This window comes from Medicago sativa, chromosome 3 (genome assembly GCF_051527215.1).
Source record: "Medicago sativa cultivar Bolivia chromosome 3, Bolivia_mono, whole genome shotgun sequence".
Lineage (NCBI taxonomy): Eukaryota > Viridiplantae > Streptophyta > Magnoliopsida > Fabales > Fabaceae > Medicago > Medicago sativa.
The window spans coordinates 48,283,063-48,308,788 of record NC_140751.1 but is presented as its reverse complement, the minus strand read 5'-3'; the positions used below and the strand labels follow the sequence as shown (position 1 = coordinate 48,308,788).

The window sequence follows — 25,726 nt, the reverse complement described above, 5'->3', positions numbered from 1 at the left end:
ATGGAGTAATTCTAAAGGTCTTGAGGTTGAAACGATGTCTTTGGTTTTAAAAGATGATTTCACAATTTTCCCTCTCTGACATGCACCACAGAGTGCATCTGAATGATAGTCAATGTCTGGTAGCCCTTTCACAAGTTGTAACTTACTAAGCTTAGAGATTAACCTCCAGTTAGCATGTCCCAACCTTCTGTGCCACATCCATTTCTTATCATTCACTGATAGTAGGCAAAATACCTTCTGATCAGCCAGTTTAGAAAAATTGATTTTATAGACATTGTCAACTCTCTTTCCTTTGAACACAATGGATTTATCTTCCTTGTTGATTACTGTACAGTTGGGTTTTTCAAAAAGCACATCATAACCATTATCACAAAATTGACTAATGCTCAAAAGGTTATGTTCAAGACCATCTACCAACCATACATTATTAATTGAGGTAGAGGAATTACCAATAGTTCCTGTACCTATGATCTTGCCTGACTGGTTGCCTCCAAATTTCACATTTCCTCCCTCTTTCATTGTTAGGCTGAGGAACATGGACTTGTCTCCTGTCATGTGTCTTGAGCAACCGCTGTCTAGGTACCATGATCTTTGCTTTGGCACTGCTCTTAGACATACCTGCATCATTGACATTTTTAGATTTAGGTACCCATTGTTCTATGGGTCCTGGAAGGTTAGTACTTAAGGCTTTACTCTTCACTTCTTGTACCTTGTGCTGTGAGTTGGGTTGCTTCTGATTAACCATCACCTTAGGTTTTGGTACTTCAGAAGCAGTAACTGTCTTCTTCTGAAACTTAGACTTCAGAACCCCAGATTTTGGTTTCACCAGACTCTGAGGAATAGGTTCTGATCTTTTCAGGATCCTAACCTTTGAAGTCTTGGAATCAGATTTGATCATAGCCTTTGACTTAGAGTTCTTTGGCTTTGAAGTAATCTTAGCCTTAGAACTAGAAGCTTCAGGTTCTGATTGAACAACAGTTTCCAACTCAGCCCCTTCTGGTACAAAGAAGGTTTTCAGTCCTTCCTTGATGCATTCACAACAAGATTTTAGATTGGTTTTCTCAAGTTTCACTTCTGGAAAACCAATTCCTCTGCCATTGTTCTTGTAAATGCGATAAATCATAGAAGCTACTCTGCTTCTGTCAATGCCAGATATAATAAAATCTTCAAGAGCAATTTCATGGTTACTTAAAGGTTTTTCATTACACTTTTCTTGTAGCTTCTGACATAAGAACCTGAGCTGATCTTCATATGTTTTACACATGAAGTCAAAGCCCCTAAGTCCTTGTTCAGAAGCTTTCAGATCCAATAGAGTTGATTTTTGCTGTTGTACCAAATCAGCATATTTTTCTTTTAAATCCTTCAACTCATTGGTTCTTACTTCAAAATGTGTAAGAAGTTCTTTAAGTGACTCAACAAGTTCATCTCTGGGAATTTTGGAATATACCTCGTTTTCATCTTCTGAGTCTGAATCTGATCCAGCTTCTGAAGTTGCTGTTGCTACCAACCCAACAGCTACCTTTGCATCTTCATCAGCTTCCTCTTTATCAGATCCAGATTCACTACCCAAATCATCCCAGGTTGCCATTAAACTCTGCTTAATCTGCTTCTTGAATTTGCTTGGTTTGAATGTAGACCTCTTTGACTTTTCTCTTTGAAGATCAGGGCATTCAGCAATGAAGTGTCCAGGCTTCTTACAGTTGAAGCATCCCTTCTGATCTTCTTTCTTTGAGCTTCTGGAGTTACCTCTTCTGGAGAGAAACTTTCTGTTCTTCTTGGCCAGATATTGAAGTCTGTTTGAGAGCATGGCCATTTCAGCAGCATCTGGTTCAGAATCTGAACTTGACTGTTCTTCCTCTTCAGATTCAACCACTTTGAGAGCTTTTGATGACTTGCCTTTGGATGGAAGAGCTATTGATTTACTCTTCTTAGTAGACTCATGTTCATTAAGACTTAACTCATGAACTTTGAGAGAACTAACAAGATCTTCGACACTTAAAGTGTTTAAATCTTTAGCTTCCTCAATGGCAGTCACTTTGGTCTCCATCTTGCAGGTAAGCTTCTGAGTATCTTGCTTGCATGATCAGAAGCAACATAGCTCTTCTTTAGAATCTGTAGCCCAGAAACTAAGGTTTGAAACCTTGAGTACATCTCCTCAATAGTTTCATCATCCTTCATCTTGAATAACTCATACTGATGTACGAGCAGGAGAGCCTTTGCCTCTTTGACCTTCTTGCTCCCTTCATAATTTGAACAGAGAGAAGCAAACATAGCTTTAGCAGTGGATTTGTTACTCATCTTCATGTATTCTGTTTTGGGTATGGCAGTGACAAGGGCTCCTCTGATAATATGATGCTTCTTGTAAAGTTTCCTCAGTTCTGGAGTATGTTTCTTTCTATCCACAACAGCTCCTTCTTCATCAAGGACTAAATCACCAACACCATCTTCCAGAATATCCCATAATTCTTCATCCAGGCTCATGATGTAACTGTAAAAGTTGGTCTTCCACCAAGAGAACTCTTCAGCATCTCCATTGAATTTTGGAATCTTTCCAACAATGGATTTCTTACTATCACTATAATCATGTGAGACATGTTTATAACTAGTATCATCAGAACCAGTAGGAGGAGGAGTAGACATGTTTTTCTCAGATCTTTGACTGTTGCACGGTTAAGTGTTACACAACAGACCAAGGCTCTAGATACCAATTGAAGGTGAGAAAAACACAAGAAGGGGGGGTTGAATTGTGTTTTTAAAAATTCTTCAATTTCTCCTAAAAACTGAACACACTGATCAGATGCTAAGTGAGACAGCTTCTGAAGTGATAATCAGAATCTAAATGCAGCGGAATAAAACAGAGAGAGAGAAGAAGAACGACACAAAGCAATTATACTGGTTCCTTCCACAATCCGGAAGTAGTCCAGTCCCCCTTGCACTTCCAAGGAGATTTCACTATGAGTAATATCTGATTACAAATGCTCAAGCACACAAGCAAGAGACTTCCTTTGCTCAAGCACACAAGCTAGAGACTTCCTTTGCTCAAGAACACAACCAAGAGACTTCCTGCTCAAGCACAACTGCAAGAGACTTCCTAACTAAACAAAATTACACAGAAAATTGTTTAAGGTTGAACACTTGATATACAATCAGAGGTGCTCTCAATACAAATCAGATACAGACTCAATGGACTTAAGAATTTCTAAGATATGACTTTAAGACACAGAAATTCTAAGTGAATGCAGAACAATTTCAGCAGAGATTTGGCACTTGTAAAAATGTTATGAGTCTTTCGTTCAGCGTTCTTGCATTACCAAATCTTTAGGTCTTCACTCCTTTATATAGAGGTGTGAAAGAGACGTTGTGAAATTGCCATCACACCAAAGAGTCGTTGTTGAAGCTTGATCTTTCACCAATGATCTTTTGCCTGATTTGGTTGTTGTCCTATGAAGAACCAATTTGAAATCTATTCCTTATCCAAAGGAACATATATGCAGGCGAGACCGTATTCTGGAGCTGTTTTCTTGTCTTGTAGCGTGGACACAAAACAGAGTAGTGGAGAACGTGGTTGTACAATTCGTACAAAGTACAATGTCAACGCTTTCATCCAAATTGCAAGCACATGCCTTTTGAAATGACCGTTGCAATGTTCCACTAATTTTCTGCTGTGTTTTCGAAACCAATAGACAGCTTTTGCAATGCAGATTCTTCAATCTTTGAATGTTTTGCAAATTCAGTTGATCTTCAGCTTATGGTGAAATGACTTCTGATGAGGCAGCTTCTGATGATGCAGCTTCTGATGAAGTAGCTTCTGCAGCTTCTGATGGTGCAGTTTCTTCAGCTTCTGATGATGTGGCTTCTGGACCTCTTGTCTTCAGAAGCACTATTCTTCAGGAGCAGCTTTACTTCAGGAGCGCTATTTCTTCAGGAGCAGCTTGACTTCAGGAGCGCTTTGCCTTCATAATCATCTAAGCTTCATTTTCTTTTGCTCTTTATTTGCTCATTCAGAACCAAACAATGGTGTAACTTTTTAATTGTGGTCCTGTACACTTGAACAAATATTAGCTAGTCCAATTTACAATTTTTAATACCTTGTTATCATCAAAACTCTTTAAGGATCATTGTTAAACACATTTTGTTCCAACAGGATTCTGCTTCTGTTGTAGACATAGCAATAGTTGCTTGTCTTTTGCTAGCCCAGGATATCAGATTATCACCCAGAAATTGGCAGTTGCCACTGGTTGATTTTCTTTCAATCCTATCACCAGCATAGTCAGCATCACAAAATCCAACCAAATGATAATATAGAGATTTCCTATAAAGGAGTCCAAGATTAGTTGTTCCTTTCAAATACCTGAAGATTCTCTTAACAGCAGTTAAATGAGACTCTAGGATCTGATTGGAATCTTGCACACAAGCATACACTGAATAAAATATCTGGCCTAGATGTAGTGAGGTATAACAAAGAACCAATCATACCTCTATACAGCTTCTGGTCTACCTTTGTTCCAGTATTTTCTTTGCTTAAGGTGCAGGTTGGATGCATTGGAGTGTTCATCACTTTACAATCTTTCAACTTGAACTTCTTCAGAACCTCCTTAGTATACTTTGTTTGATGAACATATACTCCATCTTTACTTTGAGTGATTTGAATTCCAAGGAAGAACTTGAACTCTCCCATCATGCTCATTTCAAATTCATCCTGCATTAACTTAGAAAATTCCTTGCAAAGAGATGCATTAGTAGAACGAAATATTATATCATCAACATATATATGCACAACAAGAATGTTTTTCTCAAGAGTCCTTTTGAAGTGTGTTGTGTCAACCTGACCTCTTTTAAAATCATTTTTGATCAAGAAATTACTTAGTCTATCATACCAAGCTCTGGGAGCTTGTTTCAAGCCATATAATGATTTCTTAAGTTTGTAAACATGGTCAGGATACTTAAGATCCTCAAAACCAGAAGCTTGCTTGACAAACACTTCTTCTTCAATGACTTCATTAAGAAATGCACTCTTGACATCCATTTGATATAATATTATGCCATGATTTACTGCATAGGATAGAAGTAACCTGATTGCTTCCAATCTTGCAACTGGAGCATATGTTTCAGTATAGTCAATGCCTTCTTGTTGACTGGAGAAAATGTTTCAGTATAGCTTGGATGAAGGCTTATGTGTGTTACTATGTCTATTCTTGTTAATGGGAGCCAAACATAGGAAATTAATATTCGTCGTGGCCTTAAGCAAGGGGATTCATTGGCTCCTTTTTTGTTTCTTTTGGTGACAGAGGGATTTAGTGGCTTGATGAGGAAAGCAAGGAAGGCTAATTTGTTTGAGGGATTCGAAATGAGCAACAATGGTTTGGTAGTTTCTCACTTACAATATGCTGATGATACGCTTTGCATTTGGAAAGCAACGGTTGGTAATCTTTGGGCGATGAAGTTTTTCCTTCGAGGTTTTGAAATGGTCTCCAGATTAAAGATTAATTTCTTTAAGAGTTCCTTGATCAGGGTGAATGTGCCAGAGGAGTTTATGGATATGGCTTGTAATTTCTTAAATTGCAGTAAGGGTAGTATTCCGTTTAATTACTTGGGCTTTCCGGTTGGAGCTAATGGGAGGAGTATGTCAACTTGGGAACCTTTGGTGGAGACTTTGAATAGGAGGTTGAATTTGTGGGGTCATAAATATATTAGTTTTGGAGGTAGAATTGTTCTTTTGAATTCGGTGCTTAATTTGATTCCTATTTTATATCTATCTTTTTTAAAGATGCCGGTAACAGTTTGGAGGAAAATTGTGGGTGTCCAAAGAGAATTTCTTTGGGGAGGTGTAGGAGGAGGGAAGAAAATTAGTTGGGTAAAGTGGGAGACGGTTTGTCAACATAAGAAGAATGGAGGTTTGGGGGTGAAGGATATCCGGGTTATGAATGTGAGTTTATTAGCGATGTGGCGTTGGAGGTTGCTAGAGTGGGAGAGAACCTTGTGGAAGGATGTCGTAGAGGAGAGGTATGGGCCGTGCTTAGAGAGTTTGGTGGAGGGGGTGAACTATTCTTGGCCGAGACATTCTTCGTTATGGTGGAAAGATTTGGTGAAGTTAGATGATTTTGGAGGGCAAGGGTGGTTCAATTCCGAAGTTTCTCGTTGTGTGGGTAATGGCATGAACACTAGTTTTTGGAATGTGAGGTGGAAAGGGGAGAGGTTCTTTAGGCTAAAATATCCTAGACTCTATGATTTCAAATCAAAGAGAGGAAATGGTGGGGGAGGTGGGTGTGGTTTCGGAGGAGGGGAGGGAGTGGTTGTTTAGTTGGCGGCGGCATCTTTTCGTTTGGGAAGAGGAGTTTGCTTGTGAGTCTTTTCGGTTAAATCGGCTTATGAGGAGGCTTTGGTGGGTTTGGTAGGTCTGGGTGTTATGTGGGGAGTTGATGAGAGACGGGTGTTCAATAAATTATGGAAGAGTCCGGCTTCGGTCAAAGGTGGTAGCGTTCGCTTGGAAGGTGTTGCTTGATTGTATTCCTATAAAAGAGAACCTTGCCATGAGAAATGTGTTAAATCCGGAAGATGCTTTATTATGTGTCATGTGTAAATTGGGGGGGGGGGGGGGGGTTGAAACATCGAATCACCTCTTTTTGCATTGTAATGTGGCGAGTATGGTGTGGTCTCGGTTGATGTTATGGTTGGAGTGCCATTTTTTGATCCCTCCTAACCTCTTTGTTCATTGGGAGCGTTGGAGTTGGAGGGGAGGTAATAAAAACTTGTTGAGAGGTTTGTGGTTGATTTGGCTAACCACTATTTGGGTTTTGTGGAAAGTTCGGAATGATAAGATTTTTAAAGGTTGCAATTATGAGGTGGAAGAGATTGTGGACGAAATTAAGGTTTTATCTTGGCAGTGGGTGTTGGAGAGAATGAGTATTCTTGTGTGTTTATATTACGAATGGTGTTGGAATCCCGTATATTGTCTCGGAAGGCCTTTGGTGCGTGTTTACCAGTTTTTGTGTGGCGGATCTGTTCTGGTGTCCTAGCTGTTTTGAGCATTGGAACAGCAGGGTGGAGAGGAGCTTCTGTCCTTAATTGGTGCGGTTGTTGGGGTTTTTTGGCCTCTGCATTTTGCTGGTGTGTGCAGGCTGTTGTTAGGGGTTCCTGTCTTGGTTTTTTTGTAGCTTCCGGTTTTCTGTTTTGGCAGTGAAGGCGGGGGTATGCGTGTGTTTTTTAGTGCGTATAGTTTCGCCTCATTTCTTTCTGGTAGCTTGTGTTTAGGTGGTTGGGGTTTTCGGTATGCGGTGTCGTTTGTATTTTTTGATGTTTTATCCGCGGTGAATGCTCCTTGCATTTTTCTGACGTGAATAATATTTGGCATTTAAAAAAAAAAGTAATATTTATAATTAAAAAAATCAAACCAATGTCATACCATGAAATGATAGATAATAAGGATAATACATAATATATGCAAGGTCCGGGTTTCGAATCCCGGCCACCACAAAAAAAAAAGATAATTTATAATTTAATTTCAAGTGTCAAAAGCTCAAGATTGATGTCATTTTATTTCAATTTTAAATATTTTATACTTTTAATTTCAAGTGTCAAAAGCTCAAGATTGATGTCATTTTATTTCAATTTTAAATATTTTATACTACAATTCTGAAACTCATGAGTCGTTAATGCACATGACACTTAAAATAGTATCATTTTTTCACACAAATCTTTAGTGCTTCCTTGCTTCTTTCTCGGCCTGCAAATCAAGCATGAATATGACATAAATGATTTTTTTTTCCAAGAAACATAATAAAAATGTTAAAAGAAAAAGAAAAAGAAAAAGAAAAATTAATAAAACTAGCTGGAGTTGTTTACAGTATATACCACTTTGATTACTCTCTCAAAGGCATCAGGGCCATATCTATCTATGTAACGTTCAACAGATTTTCTTGCATCCAAACTGATCATTTGAAGGACTTTCCTTTGTTCATCTGGATACTTGTTGAAACCTCCATAGCTTCCTATTTGCTTTACATATTGCCTCACATAGTTCTCATATATAAAAGCAGCTCCATTGAACATTGGTAATACCAACCATATACAAAACACAAGTTTCATGTATGGCCATATGGGAAACCTATATAAAAGAAAAATGTTTAGATTCTCTTAAAAATGTATTAAATATTAATTTATTTTAAGGTGAAATTTGTAATTTATTATTTCAATTAAATTTAATCATGTTTTTAGTTAGACTTATTTACGGTTTTCCTCCATTTATATTTACTCATTTACTAAATTGGCCTCCTCATTTTAAAATCACACAATTTTGGTTCTTTCATCATGGTTTTGCATTTAAAAGATGGTGGAACGGAAGTTGAAACCAAAGTTTTCAATTGGTTATCTTCTAATTTCATCAGTGTTGATCACTTCACATCATCATGTCGTATATAACGTCATTTAAAATACTTTAAATCACCAATTTTAATATAAAAAGTAATAAACTAATGAAGATCAAAATTGAGTGACTTTAAAATGAGAGGACCAATTCCATAAATGGGTATAAATAAGAGAATCAAAACTGTAATTAAACCTTGTATTTTTTATTTTTTTTGAAAAAATTAAACCTTGTATTGTTGTACCCTAAAGATAGACAAAAAAAACATGTGATTTTATTTGTTATGTTTTGGGACTGAAAAGTGGATATACAATTATACATGAATCAAAAACAAAATTCGAGATAATTATTGAGGCTAAAAATATATCTAATAACCCTATATTTTATTATTATAAACAACGTAAAAACTTAATCTGTTTTAATAACTTACCATGCTAGGATCCTGTAAAATGAAAGCTCAAAGAGAGTCATGAAGGAGTATAAAACCCAATATGTGAGCCACTGCTGATCATCTAAGGTTGAAGGACTCTCAATTGCCCTCATTGATGAATACCTGTTAGATATGTATTACTCATAAATCTTGATAAAACTACAAGAAATTTTTTATATTTTTTCTTGTGTTAATTACGAATTAATCGTTGCTAAAATAAAGTTAAAATTAACGATGTAGTATTTTCCATTGATACTTACAAAGGATAAAGAAGCATTACTCCAGGCCTGGTATACAAAAAAAAATGTTAATTATATTTGTAAAGAAAAAGAAATAAATTAAGAACATACTATAAAAGATTTTTTTTTTGTTTTGTATAAAAGAAAAAAAGATTGTACAGTAAGTATTAAATAGAAAAATGCTCTATTTTACACCAAAAAAAAAAAAAAGAAAAATGCTCTATTTTTTTTAATGGAAGAAAAATACTTTGTTATCAATAGGAGTTAGGACTATCAGGAAAATAAATGAATTACAAACAAAAATATAATTAAAGACAGAATTCATTTTGTTTTCTAGAAGTATATATTATTGTACCCTATTATTGTATCCAAAATTCTTGCCATACTTCCAAGGACCGCCATGATAAAGTAGTTGGGTTACGTTATTCTTCAGATCTATTATGATTAATAGATTGATGTTTACAAATATATAACGTGAAATTTGGTTTGTAAAGTTAGAATTAGATATACTTCAGACAAAGATATTTTATATATACTAACCGTAAGGGTTAAGGAAAGAAGCAAAGAATGTGTGGAAGACGACCCAAAAGTCTTCTTTTCTCGTAAGAGAAGAAAGAATCAAAGGGCTATAGGCATATACAACAAAAAGAGGGGTTATTTTACAAGATTGGGATTTGCATGTACTTTAGGATTTACTTTAGCTTTATTAGATTCGTACTTGGTTAATTTTTGTCTTTCATTTCAAAAAAAGTCCACTTTCTCCGAACACAGTCCAGGATAACCGAACTGTATAATCTTTATAATTATCGGTACAAAGTCGAGTACTCATATGTTCGTCTTTTTGTTATTTTATTGCGTTAACATTTATAAATACTCATTTTCTTTTTAAATGTCGTTTAACTGAGAATTTTAGTTTACTGTCATTTTAGTATTTTAAGTGTACGATTTGTCAATTATACCCTTTGTCGATTACTTTTATCTTTTTCAATAAAACTAATTAATGATATATATTTGAAAAACTAAAGTTTGTTTGTTTGTTTTTTTTAACAAGGTTGTTTCTTGTTATCTTCAAATTTAAACAAAATTTTGTTACAATAATGGTTCAAAGAAGAGTTAAAATTCTATAAATAAGATGAGCAGTAATAGTTAAAAAATTTAAGTGCAAAGTAAAAGAACATATCTGAGAGAAAAAAATAAAAGACTCCATGAAGATTCAAAAGGATGAAAAAGTGGAAGACTCATTGGAAATTGACTTAAAATAATTAAATAGATGTGTACAATATTTAAAAAAATTGATAGTTATTTGTTAGGAGAGAAAGTGTGCGAAAAATATAAATTTGCTGGAGAAAGAGATAATAGTAACTAACAATTGTTTGTTACGAGAGAAAAATAACATATTAAATTTATTGGAAAGAGAAATTGTGTGCAAAAATTAAGAATTTATTGATGAATTGAAATGAGGGTATAATAGGAAGAAAATGTGTGAAAATACACTTTGTTAATTTGGTGCAAATATTCACAACACTTAAAAGGGAACGGGGGGAGGTAATAAATAGTGTTTTTTTTATAAAATTTCAATTTTGATTAAAAGTATAGATATAAATGTTTGTGACATTTAAACTATCACACATCCAGAAAACTATGTTTATTTTTTTAATGGCATCAACAATATAGCAAATATAATATCAATTCCTATCTTTTTTCGTAAAATCAACAATATAACATCAGAAAAAATTGTTTAAGAGTATACTTGAAATGATGAGAAAGTCAGCTCAAATCCTCTGTGTTTTTATAGATAGTATAGATAAAAGCTAATTATCAGAAAAATATAATTATGTCTCAATTTAATCATTTGACATTTCAACATTGTCCACTCTTTTTTAATTCTTTTCCAAACAATATAATGGTTTGGTAATTTTTGTAACAATTTTTTTTAGAGGAGGTATTTTTTTTTTTAAACCAAAGAGGGATAGCAAGATAGCAAGATGCTACCACCCCAAAATATATTAAAACCAAAAGAAGAAACAAAAGGTAGGGGACTAGGTCAAAACTACCTCAACCAAAAGCAAACCTAAAGCTCGGAAAACCAAGCTTTTCTCTAGAAAACATAAAACTGAGCTCAAAAGGTAAACTATGTCAAACCATTAAAGAGTTCAGCTGTAAACCTATGTTAGCTAACTTATCAGCACATTGATTTCCCTCCCTGTAAATATGTGAAACTATTAATCTCATGTTGCTAGATAAAACTGTGCAATTTTCCGATATATTTCTTAATTCCCAATGAATCACAGTAGAAGCTTTACAAGTCATAATCCAAAGGTTGGACCATTGATTGAGGTATGCAATCTCTATAGCTTTCATAGCACCACACATTTCATCAAAAAAGCAGTGGAAGTGGGCAATCTCTCAGCAAAATTGTTGGAACAAAATGAGTTTAACAACATCTGTTAAAGTTTTGATGATAACAAGGCATTAAAAGTTCAATTAGATATGTTAATATTTGTTCAAGTGTGCAGGACCATAGACTAAAATTTATGTCTTAAAGCACAATATTGGTTCTGGAGGAACAAATGAGTGAAAAAGAATTTTCAAGGGAAACTTAGTTGCAAGTCAGAGTCTGAAGAAATTAGAGTCTGAAGACATCTAGAAGTTGACTGTCAGAGTCTGAAGTTCACCCAGAGTCTGAAGATCATCATAAGCTGAAGTGAAAAACCTGAAGTTAGTTATTATGGATATATTGAAGACACAAATATCCAGAAGGAATAGAAGACTGAAGCAACAAATATTTCTGAAGAATTATAAGGCGTTTGATGTTTATTCACGGAGAAAAGACAGTGAAGGACAATTGTACAATCACTATCTCCACTACTCCAATATTTCCTGCGCATAATACAAGCTACAATTGTGTCTATTGGTTAATTCCCTATCAAGGAATGATTTTCAAAGTATTCCCTCCTAGGAGATTAACCAAGTACGGGTAAATCTTTCCAAGGAAGGTTACTTCAATATCCTCCAATAACATTGAAGCATGGAGATCAATGCACAACAAAATTGATTATTTTCAATCCTCCGGTATCCATTCACTAATAAGTCAAGCATAACAATAGATTTTACCTTAACAAAGTCAATTAATATATAAGTCATTGTAAGTTTTCAATATCTTCAAAATAACATAATAAATCTACAATTTGATTAAAATATATTTAGGTACTTCGAAAACAAGAAAGTTTAAAAATATCAAAATAAAATAAACAATCTTGTGCCACTAAAAGGACTATGATGATATGCTCTCATGAAGCTTTACTTCCTACCTCTGCAACCTTCACAAAATATAAAAATCATTACGTTATCACTAATAAATATATTAACAAGATACAATCTCCATATTATGATCACGATTTACATCAGATTAGAAATCAACATAAATAGGAATCATACAATACAAATTTTGGAAGTAATAAACTAATATTACTAAAACTTTCAATGATTTACAGATTGTATTCATTCCTTATTTTTGAAAGAAAAAATGTATAAAAACCGAAGACCCTACAATCTGATAGATTTTAAACAAAGTTAAAATAAAACTGAATTAAAAAAAACATTAGTAGAACAATAAATTTAGCAGAACAATATCATTTCAATCTTATATAATATAAGAATCTTCTGATACTTTAATACAACAATAAAACATTAGTAGAACGATATGAACGAGCACTAAAATTTAAATATTCATTCATGACAAGATAAAACAATTACTTACTTTATAAGTTCATGGCCAACAAAATCAAGTCAAGATAAGCTTATATGAGTATTCTCTTGATTCTGCAAAAATTGAACAATTTCGCTAAGTATAATTGTCAAAAGAAACTTCAGGAAAACACGACATTTAAGGAAATAATTACAAGATATTTAAATACAATATGAATAAGCATGCTCAAAATAACAATAATATGTCAACATATAATCATATACATAATTCCATTAAATATAGACATAAGAATTGTATCTTGACAATTAAATATGCTAGATGAGTATGTAGGCACCTAGAATAAAATTGATGGAAAAAGGGCTTGTAACCCAACAAAGAAACAAAAAACTAAATGAAAAATTTATAGGAAAGGAAACATGATACAAATCACCCAACAAGAAGAAGGAAGTAAACTTTGAAATAACATAAAAAATAGTCTTATAGTTCTCTAAAATCAGATCATACTTTGCAAATGTAATCTTTGCTTCGTTAAACTCATGAAAAAAGGTTCTATATTGTAATGATCAAGTTGATAAATAATATCTTAAATTTAAGACACCAATAAAAAAAACAAGGGTGACAAACACCACACCCATTTAACACCAAACTCTCATCCACCTGTGAGTCAAAATCAATTTCGATAAATCAGAATTATGAAGAATACTTTTCTTCATGCACATAGTACTCATGATGACAAACCTATGATGGTTGATCTTCATCCCCAGACCCCAAAGCTCTCGTTTTCATGCTAATGTTATGGAAAATCTTCTCATTTTGAGTCATCCACATGCAATACACACTTAAATGCACTAGAGAACTAATATTTTTCAATAAATAATTTTGATTATATTCCATAACAATCTCATTCTCACTCTTTATATTTGTTGATAGACAAAAATAAGTTCCAAGACAAATGAATTACAATAAAAATCTATATAAAGTGAGCAGTGTAGTACAAAATTATATACATTTTTTTGACAAAGACATGTACACAAACTGTAACAAATTAATAATATGGGTTAATTTATTTCTAGTCCCTGTAAAATTAAGATATTTTAAGTTTAGCCCGAATATTAATTTTGTCCAATTTTAGTCCTATTATTTATTAAATTTTACAAGTCAAAGTAAATTCTTTTGTCCATGAGATTAATCCTTATAATAAAGAAGATAAGATCTACAATTAAATCAAAATTTGTAGAAGTATTACCACCGGAGACGACGGCTGTTTCTTATCATCCTTCTTCCCATTGAAAATCTCCTCAATTGTGCGGCGCCTCAATTTTGACCTAGTCAACGATTTCTCTCCCGATGTCGATGCAATATCGACATCTCGAACACGCTTATTCAATTTCTTTGATTTTCTCTTTTCATTGTGTTCGGGAGTCTCACTCTCCTGCATCGAAATGTCCATGGGAGGCAACATCGATCGGATATTCTCATGTGTGAGCTCCTTCTCGGAATCGAATGGCCAACATTCAAAAGCATTGATGGTCCTCATCTTATAAGTGTAGTCCCTGGAGCAAAGAATTAACACCACAAATAGCGATAGAGTTTGTTACATTGCACTCACTTTCATAAGACAGAGAACAAATTGAAAATCAAAAAATAAAAATAAAAAACTAAAATATTTATTGATTATAGATTAATTGATACCTTATGGAGAATGACATGATTGTTGATGCACAGAGATAACAATGACTGAAGAAATTAAGGATGATGAAGAAAAAGTGATGTGACAGAGGAACACACAGATTGTGATTTTTTTATTGTATTGAGAGAGTAAGCAATAGGGATCTTATTTTTTTTTATTTATTTTTTTTGTTTTATTTAGAGGAATGTATATAAAAACTAAGGACCATAATAATTATTTATTTTCTATTCCCGCTCATTGGAAAAGACGCCAGGGGGTGCTTAGCTATACAACATCGACATATATGATAGAAGATGTGTTTTATGTTAACACTTGTCGGTGTCCACATTAAATTATTTTTATTTTCTCGAATTATCACCAATATCGATGTCAATGTCTCGTTATTAGGTTTTTAGTGCTTTACATATAAAATATGAGATTAACTTTCATAAGAAAAATTTTATACCTACAATAACTAGTTATGAGTATCATTTTAAAAGTTTATGACCAAAGTTAAATAATTTTAATTATTTAATATTTATAATTGATAAAAAGGGTAGAATTTTTTTTATATGAATAGTCTAATAAAATTAATCCTCTATACTAATATATAAAGAGAGTACCTATAGTTTTGACGTAATAATTTTTCTTCCAATTATACCCTTCATTGAAATTATTGTATTTATAAGTTGATGTTTTTTATTGTATTATATAAATTTTTAATCAAATACTTAGTTAAATGCATTTGCAATATGAACATTTTCATCCCAATAAGAATAATATCATTTAACTATTTATTTCTATCTTATTTACCAAGACTATTTGATTATGATATTTTGAAGAAATATAATAACCGATTGAGAGAAAATAAATTTATAAATTGTAAAAAAGAATACATATATTAATAAATGTGTTCAAGATTGGATTTCGACCCATACAACAATCCAACGTACTACACCCAGTAACCCAATTCACCCTGCTAAAGGATACACGGGAGGTTACATTTGAACCTAACCACAAAGGAACATTGCCTAAACAAATTCCGATTGTTGGACTAATCTCCAATGAACACTCATATCCGTTGCTAGATTTCACGGAAAAAGTTACGTTGAGCTCAACTATAAAAGTGTGGCTTCATGCTACACCCTACGTACGATTCTGTTAAAAATTGAAACACGACGAAAAATCAGACTTCCCCTGCATAGAGGGGTGCGCACGGTTGTGCTGCAGGGGCGCACGGTCATGCCACCTAAGTCAGAAACTTTGGCACGGCCTGTGCCACCCATGCGCACGGTCGTGCCACCATGTCAGGTGGGAAAACCTGATTTTTAATGTTTTCGCGGGTAAACACTTCATTTCAAAGCCTTTTTCGATCTCGTTCGCACCAAATTCGTTCCAAACACATAAGCCACTTATACCTACCATTTAACATCATTTCTAACTCAAAACGATTCAAATCAACTTAACACAACATAGATTAATTCACATAATTACTTATAACGACTTTTAGCTTAAAACCCATTTTATCCATTTCAATCCCACACCCAAAAAGTTCACAACCATAACATAATTTCCTATCCATTTCATCATAATAACAACCTCTTCAACACAATTCATGTAACCCAATTTATTAAAAGACAACGTTCAAGATTATTACCCTTTTCTCACAACATTCACCATCAACACCACATCTTAATTCAAACATCACATTTAACATAATCACTTCCATGAATTTCAACATAAAGACACACCCAATAACATGACAAGTAATTAGGACATGGGTTAAGTAATAATCATCAACAATATCATGATTTTCACGAAATTAAGATAAAATCTCAAAAGCACTTATTCCATATGACCAAACATGAGTTTTAGCACATCAACAACACACTTTCACAACTTTTATCATATCCAAAATTAACATAATTAATGGAGCACGAAAATTAATTTAATCATCATTAATTCATGAAAACACAATAACCAAAATTCTACCCATTATGCACAATCATCCCTAGTGATGAATAAAACTCACACCCATATGATGACAGTCATCATACGTTATTCTTAACATGTTTTTCAGTCATTTTCAGTAGGTTTTATCAGCAAAAAGGAGGAGTATTAGAATGATTTCCTATGATTTCGGAACATTTGTAATGTTTTCTATATTTGAGTCTGTAATTCTAATTTTCCTGAAACGTAGCAATTTTAGGGGGTTTTTGAAGCAATTCACGAAAAAATCATGCAAATCGACAAATCAAGAACATCCGAAGATTTGTGAAGACTTAGGAAGACCAAGAATGAAGATTCAAGAGTCCTTAGGAGACTTACAAGAGGGAGGAATTATGTTCCCAAGTTCCGAGGCAAGATATTTGAAGACGAAGACCTAAAACGACGGAAAATCGGAGAAACTGGGCACGGGAAGGTGTGCCATGTGCCTAGCACATTTACCATGCGCCTAGGGCATGGATTTTGCAAGCCATGCACCTAGGGTAGGGTTTTTGGAGCACTCACGTGCGCCTAGCATGTATGGCATGTGGCCCGTACATCTCAAAAGCGCGGGGCGCAAGCGTCTTTTCTTGCCTTTTGTGGGTAAAGCCCGCACTTTTAGCCCAAACTCGGGTAGAAACTCTCACTATAAATACCAGTCTTCCTCATTCAGAATTTCTCATTCAGAACTGAAGCGATTCAAGAGGAAGACATTTCTAGAGCTTCGGAGGAGTTTCTATCTTCTCCTTGATTTTCTAGGGTATGTTTTTAACTTTAGTAATTTGTTTTTAGTTACCATGTGTAACTAATTCTTTTTAGGTTAAAGTTCTAAGATGAGCCTCTATTTATTTTTTTTGGATATTTATTTAATTTATTGTCTTTTATATTTTATTTATTTTTTGTTCGCTATTTAGTTTTATTAGGAATTTAGTTTATTTCTGCAATAGTGCAATCCTAGATTAGATGCTTAGGTTGTGACAGAGCCTAATATTGATATTACGTACTATTCCGATACTTATATCGTGATATGTATATCTTGATACTAGTATCTATATGCCTAGGAAGTAATTAGTTTTAACTAGCGGAAGATATCGAAAGCGAGTTGACCCTAGTAGTAGGTACTTAGGAGGTAACATTACTAATATTGAGTAAAATCTGCTGAACTTAGGAGGTAACTAGTTATAATTAAGGAAACAAATGTCTGCTTGAAGGAAATAAACCGTAGCCTAGTAGAACCATTTTCTTAAACCCTGGTAAGGTAGACTTTGATAGGGCTGCCCGTCTGTATAACTACTAAGAGAGAGAGAGAGAGAGAGAGAGAGAGAGAGAGAGAGAGAGAGAGAGAGAGAGAGAGAGAGAGAGAGAGAGAGAGTTATGGGTGTCCTAAGATTCATAGATGGGTAGACCTATAGGAACATTGGCCTTCATTGCCTTGGGAAATCTTAAAAAGCCAATTTCAGTCTATGCTTTCAATTAACTTATGGATGGTAAGACCCCACACGTAAGGATCACCGTGTGATCAGCATATGCAACTTGACGATCGACTAAATTAGTCACGCCCCAATGGTCTCATCACTAGTATAGTCTAAAAAGAATAGATAAATGCGACATGACTATTTTTTAATATCCAACAATATAAATAGGGGGATTCGAAGAATCCTAACCGCTGCTTACTTTTCTGCAACCAAAACAGGTAACTTGCTCTATTGCAAAGAGATAAAAATTGTAAATCTCTAACCCTTTAACTCTTTTATATTATTGTCAACTAAAAATAAGTAACGCGAATTGTTTGGACGAAACGAAAATCCTTGTTGATACGATACTCTACTTATCACTGGAATATTATTTATTGCAGTGGGTAGAGATGTAAATGACCAATACTTTCCTTTGGCTTTTGGAGTTGTAGAGAATGAGAAAACATATCCTTCCCTTTGACGTAAGTGCAAGATTTTTTTACAACCTTTACAAGGATTCGAAAGTTACTTGCACCCAATTGAGTATATATCGCAAAGAATGAAAAATTGTGCCCAATTAGCAAAAAATGAAAAAAAATCAGAATAAGATGCACTTGTTAATACCTTAATATTATTTTTTTTTTTTTAAGTACGTAGATCTTCAAGGAGATAGTGTTTTTACTTGACCTTTTGTGGTGTGTTTTTACCAATCTCAATTTTTTCATCATAAGAAAAAGCTTTGGGTAGAATAAAAATTAAAATCAGAACGTAAGATAAGGTGCACGTAAATTATTATTTTGGTAAGCTATCTAGAGAGTTTATTATATTTACACAAATTTGAATATCATCTATTATACCCAAATAATCCTTAAAAAAATGAACTTTATTATGTCAATTTAACATTTGATGTTCCTGATACTATGATGTCATCCACATACATTAAAAATGTTGTAAACCCATCATTGGTCTTTAAAGTTAAGTTAGCTTCTCTAACCATTTTCAGCTGGCTTGTTTCAATCCATGAAGGCTATTCTTAAGCTTAGTATTTTCATAGCAAAAGTGATTAATATTTCAAAACATTAGCCAAAACACATGAAAAAAATCTGGGACATATATTAATTCCACAGCAAGGAATATAGAAAAAGATAACTCATCTTATGACTACGATTAACCAAGCATGTAATAATGTTTTTTAATCAACTGTTGGTGGAGAACGAGAAAAGATGAAATGCTATTAAAATTCACGAATCATTTTCTGATAATGTAAGTTGAAGTTATACTAGCTGTCCCTCTTTTCTTTTCGGTTTTAAAGAACAAATTAATTTTGTACGAGAACAAATTAATAGACAATGAGAACCGTAAACTTCATGAGCCGGACGATTGGAATAGTTTGTGGAGACTGCATGCGCCGCCAAAAGTTTATTATTTGACATGGTGTATATGCAAAAACTACATTCTGCATCCCAACCTGAACGAGACAGAGAGAGCAACACATCCAATGACCATATGCTCGGCAGAGATCCAAGACAATTGGCATGCTTTTTATGAATGTGAGCTGTTGGAGCGCTGCAGGCCTGCTGCCTGTCATAAACCAGCACCTTTAATTTGGTGGAGAAGGAGGTGGTTTTGAACATCTGTAGTAAGAAAGATAAGAATGTTTGAGGTCAAGGGGCTGCTGTCTTGAGTAGTTTGTTGTAGAACCGCTTTGGAACCACAAATTAACACTCGATCAGATTGGCATTCATGTGTAAATGACATTGTTGGTTGTCATTCCCATTCAATAGGGATGCTGATAATGTTGGTTGTTCACAAAAATGCAAGGGTGACCATTTCTTGGGCTAGTGTAGCCTTTTATTTGAATCTATTCCACCTTGAAAAGTTGGAATGAATGTCTATTAATAATGGAAAAGTACAAGATACAGAAGGGAAGAGTTAGAGGGGTGTTACAGCATAATTTACATATACATTACATTGCTGAACCACAGAATAACCAAGATAATATAGTACATTGCAAAAACAAACAATTAATAAGAAATAATCCCAGTACTACTACTAATCCATAATTTATTTGAAATAAAACATAGAAATAAGCATAAGTCTGTTTCACTGTTTTTTCACAAGTTCTGTCGCTCAACTCCATCTTGAATCAACCACTTGTTTTAAATAAAAAATCGGGTATGCTTGATATTCACAATCTGGAATATGAAACACACCAGATGCCGCAACATTTCTAACTTGATCACAAACTTCATGTATGTGCGCAACACAACTACCTTTATCTTCGGGCACAAAACCTTCAGAAAGCATGGCATTCATCTCATTGAAGCTTTCTAATTCAATGAACTTAGTAACGAGTAAAGTCCAAACACTGACATCCATTTCAATCCCTAACTTAACCACCATTAGACTCAAAAGTTGGTACACTTGCGGCATGGCGTTGATTTCACAAAGGGAATACAAAAGTTTAATAAAAGTATCATGACAAGGATAATATGACATACTCAACATGTTTGTGAGAACATGTGAAATATTGGCAATATCATTCAAATGGGAAAGGTGAAAAAGTGCAATGTCAAAAGTGAAAAAATTAGGGGACTTGATTTGTTTGAAAACAGAAAAAGCAAATTGAGTTTGACCAGTTGTAAAGAGAGAATCCATATATAAATTTGAAGCAAAGGTATTTGGAACGAAGGCATGAAATTTTACCAAGTGGTGATAGGTATGAACGAGCAGATCGTGGTTACCTGCATGAGACAAACACCTTAACAAATGTACACAAGGTAGACGAGAGTCTTTATTTGAATCGAGATAACCAATATTTTCCAACTTCAAGATAAAAGTGTCAAATGATTTGAAATAGCGAATGAGGCGATTGACAAAGGGAGTCATTTGATCTAAAGTGGGAAGCATTAGATCATCCATGTCATCATCAGACGAGATGTCCATCAGAATGTAGGGGGTTAGTAGCCATAAGTTTGACATGGGGGGAAAGTTTGGGTGTTTTTTCAAAACCCTGGCTGTGTAATTGATGGGATCCGCCAATCGGGGAGTATGGGTTTGTGTTGTCATCATCTTTGTGAAAATTTTGAGGATGCGGCGTGGTGATGGCCGCAATAACATTGATAAACTGGAGTTCATGCCTACAATACAAGGAAAAAAGTAAACAACGCAATGCATGTGTCAAGGGTGGAGAAGAATTAAAAATTTATAATGTGGGACTTTTCTTTCTTCCTTGTGATGTCAGATACAAAACACAGCCTTCACATTTACTATTTACAAGGGTGTGGGAATAAGAAAATCATAAGTTGTTAGAAAATCATAAGTCTACATTCATTCATATTTTTGAAAAGCGGAAACATAATTGATATTGAATCGAGAAAATTCAAGAAACTGATAAAAGCGAGCGAATATGATTGTGTAACAACAAGCATGGAATTGAGTAGAAGAAGCAGAAATCATGGTAGGTCGTTAAGAGTGAAAGAGAAATCAAGATCGATACCTGCAGAAAGAATTGCTGTCGTTTGCCAAAGAGTGTGCACGCTGTGAATCACAAGGAGGATGAAATAGGGTTATGTCTGAAAATGGAATTATGAATTTTTTTTCAGGGCAAAACTGTCCAATACATCTTTTACCCCACATTTAGACATGAGTTATATTCGAGATGGAAAATTGCTGTTGACACATTAGCTTTGGCTAGGACACACATGTAAAAGACGTTTTTACCCCTTCGGTAGTTAACTGGCGAATTATGAAACCGGCTGCAGTTAACTACCGAGGAAAACTTCGGCAGTTAATTGCTGAGGAAATCTGAAAACTTCAGCAGTTAACTGCCGAGGAAACCTCAAACCTGTTTTTTTTTTTTGACAAAAACCATTAATTCTTTTTATTCTTTAAATCTAAATTTTCCTTAAATAAATTTAATTCTTTAATCCTTTTAAGGAATTAAACATAATTATTTTTATGATTTCATTCATGTGATTTTGTTGCCATAAATGAAGAAATACGAGAGATGAATAATATCTGCAATCAGTAGTTAATGGACCTAAAATGATGATTCAATAAAAAAAAATGCAACAACAAAAACGTTACAAATGATAGAATAATTATATTTGTAATTATTAGCAATTAATTATAATATTTCAAAAAAAATTTGTTGTTGACAAATTATAATATTTCAAATATTATTCATCTCTCTTTCAAATAATTATATTAGTAATTATTCTATCAATAATACCTTTTTTTTTTGTACAAATAAAACCACTTCTCTATTCTTTAAAAAAAACCCCTCTTTTTAATTAAGAAACGTGATTGAATATGTAGTAATTATAGGATCTCATATTTTTTTATTTATGGCAACAAAATTATATGAATGAAATCAACAACTTTATAAAAAGAATCGTGTATTTAATGGCAACAAAATCCATATTTCTTCATTATGGCAACAAAATCACATTAATGAAATCATAAAAAGAATTATGTTTAATTCCATAAAATAATTAAAGAATTAAATTTAATTAAGGAAAATTTAGGTTTAAAGAATTAATGGTTTTTGTCAAAAAAAAACAGGTTTGAGGTTTCCTCGGCAGTTAACTGCCGAAGTTTTTAATTTTCCTCGGTAGTTTACTGCCGAAGTTTTCCTCGGTAGTTAACTGCAGCCGGTTTTATAATTCGGCAGTTAACTACCGAAGGGGTAAAAACGTCTTTTACATGTGTGTCCTAGCCAAAGCTAATGTGTCAACAGCAATTTTCTTCGAGATGAGTCGAGTTCGGATAAAAATTGAGTTCAATATTAACTTCGATATGGGACAAAACAAGGATAAGAGGCGGCTAACACAGGAACAAGGAAAAAAGCTGTGTTTTCTTTTTTAGCTTTTAAATATAACAAGAAATTTGTACCCAAAAAAAAAATATAACAAGAAATTTTTTTTTTTGAAGAAATAACAAGAAAATTGTTGTATACACATTTGATAAGGTTGAAAAACACGTGTAAAAGACGAAAAGCTTTCACGACAGTTAACTGTCGAATTATGAATGGAACCGACGGCAATTAACTTTCGAGGAAAACTTCGGCAGTTAACTGCCGATACGTATTGATTCAAATCTGGCAGGAGCTCTCTCATCCATTATTACCCTCCAAATCTCACACAATTTTTCCAATCTCTCTCAAAAACTCTCTAAAAACCCAAATCAAATTTATTTAACAAATTCACAAGTAAGTAAATCATAGTGCTATTAACTTACAATTTAGTTGTTATAAATGTTTTTTTTTTTGTAGTTTTTAAGTAGATTTTTTTTAAATAGATTTATCTGTTATAATTCATTTTTATAGTAGATGCAAGTTGATTAATTTAGTTAAAATGTTTGCATGATGTTTATATTATAGTTTATAATTTTATGGTTATTTTAAATTTTGGTGTTTTATATTTATTTTTTTATTTTAGTTTTTAAAATGATTTAAACGTAGGAGTATATGATTTATTTTAAGAGTAGATATAAGTTGAATAATTTTGTTATATTTTTTGAATTTTTACGTTTTGTTTTTTAGAGTAAAACATTTTAGGGTTATTTTTATGATTTTTAGGGTTTCTGTATAATTTGCACATCAAGTGTTTGATTAAATGTTTGAATGAGTTTTTCATTGATTGTTTTTAATTTCTTATTGTGTAGATCTGAAACAATGATTGATATGTTCGACTTTCATGCACAATTCAACGGCGGAGAACCTCAGAGGTTGAAGGTTCGGTGCCTTGGTGTCACGTTAAGAGGTCTAAAGGATCAACTGAATGAATTCAACCAAGGAGTCAACCCCGGAGACACAAGGAAGGTGGAATACGTTCGGTATAAATGTCCAACGCTCGACAAGGGGACAATATCATTTAGTTGGGTGAAATTATCGAACGACAAAAACGTAAGGAGCATGTTTTGGGAGCACATCATGTTCGAGTGGATCGATATGCGGGTAACGTTGCTGACATCAACTGAAGATATTATCAACAGTCTGATTCTGCCAGAAGATCGTGATTAGGTAGGGAATGCACCTTGCAACTACAACAATTGTCTTACTCTGAAATGGGGTAATTCAAACTTGTTAAACGGCAGTTCCCAAGCATTCACCTGACATTCCTATTGTTCCTTTCAAAAGATTAAATTCTTGTTAGGATGGTTTAGATGAAGGTATTGAAGTGTCCAGAAATGCACCTCATTCTTTTGACACTTGAATACCATCATTTAAACCAAGCCTAAAAATATTTTAGTCTTTTTAATGGAACAATAGAGATGTCAGGTGAATGCTTGAGAGCTGTTGTTTAGCAAGTTTGAATTTACCCAATTTCAGAGGTAATACAATTGTTGTAGTTGGAAGGCTCTACCCGAATGTAATGTAATGTAATGTAATGATAGGACATATTTAGGAACTTTATGTAATGTAATGTAACTTTTACGTTATGATGTCGAATTCCTTCATATAATTAAGATGAGTGTCACGGAATGCACCTCATTCTTTATGTGATGACTCATCTTATACGAGGCAATTTGATGTTATAACATATATAGTTGATTCTGCATAATACATGTTGTTTTGAATGGAACAATAATTTATTTATTCACTTTTCGAATTTATTTATTCATTAGGAAATTTTTATTCGAATTCATGTTAGATTTAATTACTCTTTATTCGAATACGCAATTTGTAATAGAAATTATTCAATACACGACTTTAATCGAAGGGGCAAAACGGGTTTCAAGGGCTTGCAACAAACCATACCAGGAAGTGATTTGTTAGTTCCTATGCATCCATTGGTACCAGCTCAGAGCTTGACCTTCCATGTAGAAGGAAGCAACGGTAAGTCTATCTTCCACAGAGGTTTGATGGTAGTCAAAGAACTGGTTTATTTTGAATATCCAGCCCATTGCATCAGTGCCATCAAATCTGGGTACATCGAGTTTCATACGAGGGGGGGTGGATTTGGTGATGGTGGTGGTGAAGGTGGTGGTGGTGGAGATGGGGTGGTAGAGAGTATGGCGAGTTGGGTAAGGATGGTATCGACCTTCTCTGATAATTCATCAAGTCATTTTGAGTTTATGGGTGCCATGGAAAGAGAGTAGAGGCAATGAAAGCACCAATTTGTTAGGGTTTTGTTCCTTGTTGGGATAGGACAAGGGAATCCTCCTTAAGAATTTTGAGAGAGACTGGAATAATTTTTCTGCTTGTTTATTTCATGATTCAATTTGATTCTTATAGCCACAGAGTATTGATCTAATGGCTGTTATACAATTGATCATACGGTTGCCCTTGCTACAGGGGAACAACTAACGGCCTAGTGCCAGCAATTAAATAAAAGATAGAGTAAAAACAGATGGAATCAGACACATTATTTGTCAGCTAGCGGTGACTTCTCCCATCCTTTGCATCACCCATTTGAATCGCCACTCACACATAGTCCTTGAGGTGAGCTGGGTTCTTGATGAGTCTCTTGGGCTTAGTGTTCAATTGGGCTGCAGATGGAATTGGGCTCTAGCTAACATCACCTGGGTCTAGAAAAATCACCTTGTCCTCAAGGTGATGTTTCTGTTGTAGCACGTTGATAGGCCAAACATCAAGTGCACGATCTATCGAAGTAGTAATAAAAAGATATCATTCCGACAGGGAGTTATGAATTCAATTAACTTTAGATAACGATTAGATGAAGGTTCTGAGAATAAAGTTTGGATTTTTAATTATAATAAAATAACAATAATAAAGTAAAAGTGCCTTGGGATTATTAGTTCATCCTAATGACAAATCCTTCACTAGCCAAAACCTTAACTTCTAATCTCATGTTTTACACCTTAATTTCTAAAGACCGGTTTCCCTTAGCCCCTCACCTTTCCGATCAAGT

General features: G+C 33.9%; 3 protein-coding genes across 3 annotated transcripts; all 3 read right to left on the bottom strand.

Moving 5' to 3' along the window:
• Positions 1–7,572: 7,572 nt before the first annotated feature.
• HVA22F (HVA22-like protein F) lies at positions 7,573–9,513 on the bottom strand. The gene is made up of 5 exons (XM_085757804.1): positions 9,387–9,513; positions 9,053–9,079; positions 8,793–8,915; positions 7,852–8,104; positions 7,573–7,723 (listed from the first exon to the last, which is right to left on the bottom strand). The coding sequence occupies exons 1-5, from the start codon at positions 9,431–9,433 to the stop codon at positions 7,697–7,699; spliced, it is 477 nt and encodes a 158-aa protein (XP_085613930.1). The 5' UTR covers positions 9,434–9,513; the 3' UTR covers positions 7,573–7,696.
• A 2,573-nt stretch (positions 9,514–12,086) lies between these two features.
• Positions 12,087–14,765, bottom strand: LOC146937871 (uncharacterized). The gene is made up of 4 exons (XM_085757803.1): positions 14,433–14,765; positions 13,987–14,293; positions 12,792–12,853; positions 12,087–12,351 (listed from the first exon to the last, which is right to left on the bottom strand). The coding sequence occupies exons 1-3, from the start codon at positions 14,447–14,449 to the stop codon at positions 12,821–12,823; spliced, it is 357 nt and encodes a 118-aa protein (XP_085613929.1). The 5' UTR covers positions 14,450–14,765; the 3' UTR covers positions 12,087–12,351; positions 12,792–12,820.
• Positions 14,766–19,792: 5,027 nt separating this feature from the next.
• LOC146937870 (putative pentatricopeptide repeat-containing protein At1g16830) lies at positions 19,793–21,396 on the bottom strand. The gene is made up of 2 exons (XM_085751965.1): positions 21,349–21,396; positions 19,793–20,989 (listed from the first exon to the last, which is right to left on the bottom strand). The coding sequence occupies exon 2, from the start codon at positions 20,985–20,987 to the stop codon at positions 19,980–19,982; it is 1,008 nt and encodes a 335-aa protein (XP_085608091.1). The 5' UTR covers positions 20,988–20,989; positions 21,349–21,396; the 3' UTR covers positions 19,793–19,979.
• Between the last annotated feature and the right edge of the window lie 4,330 nt (positions 21,397–25,726).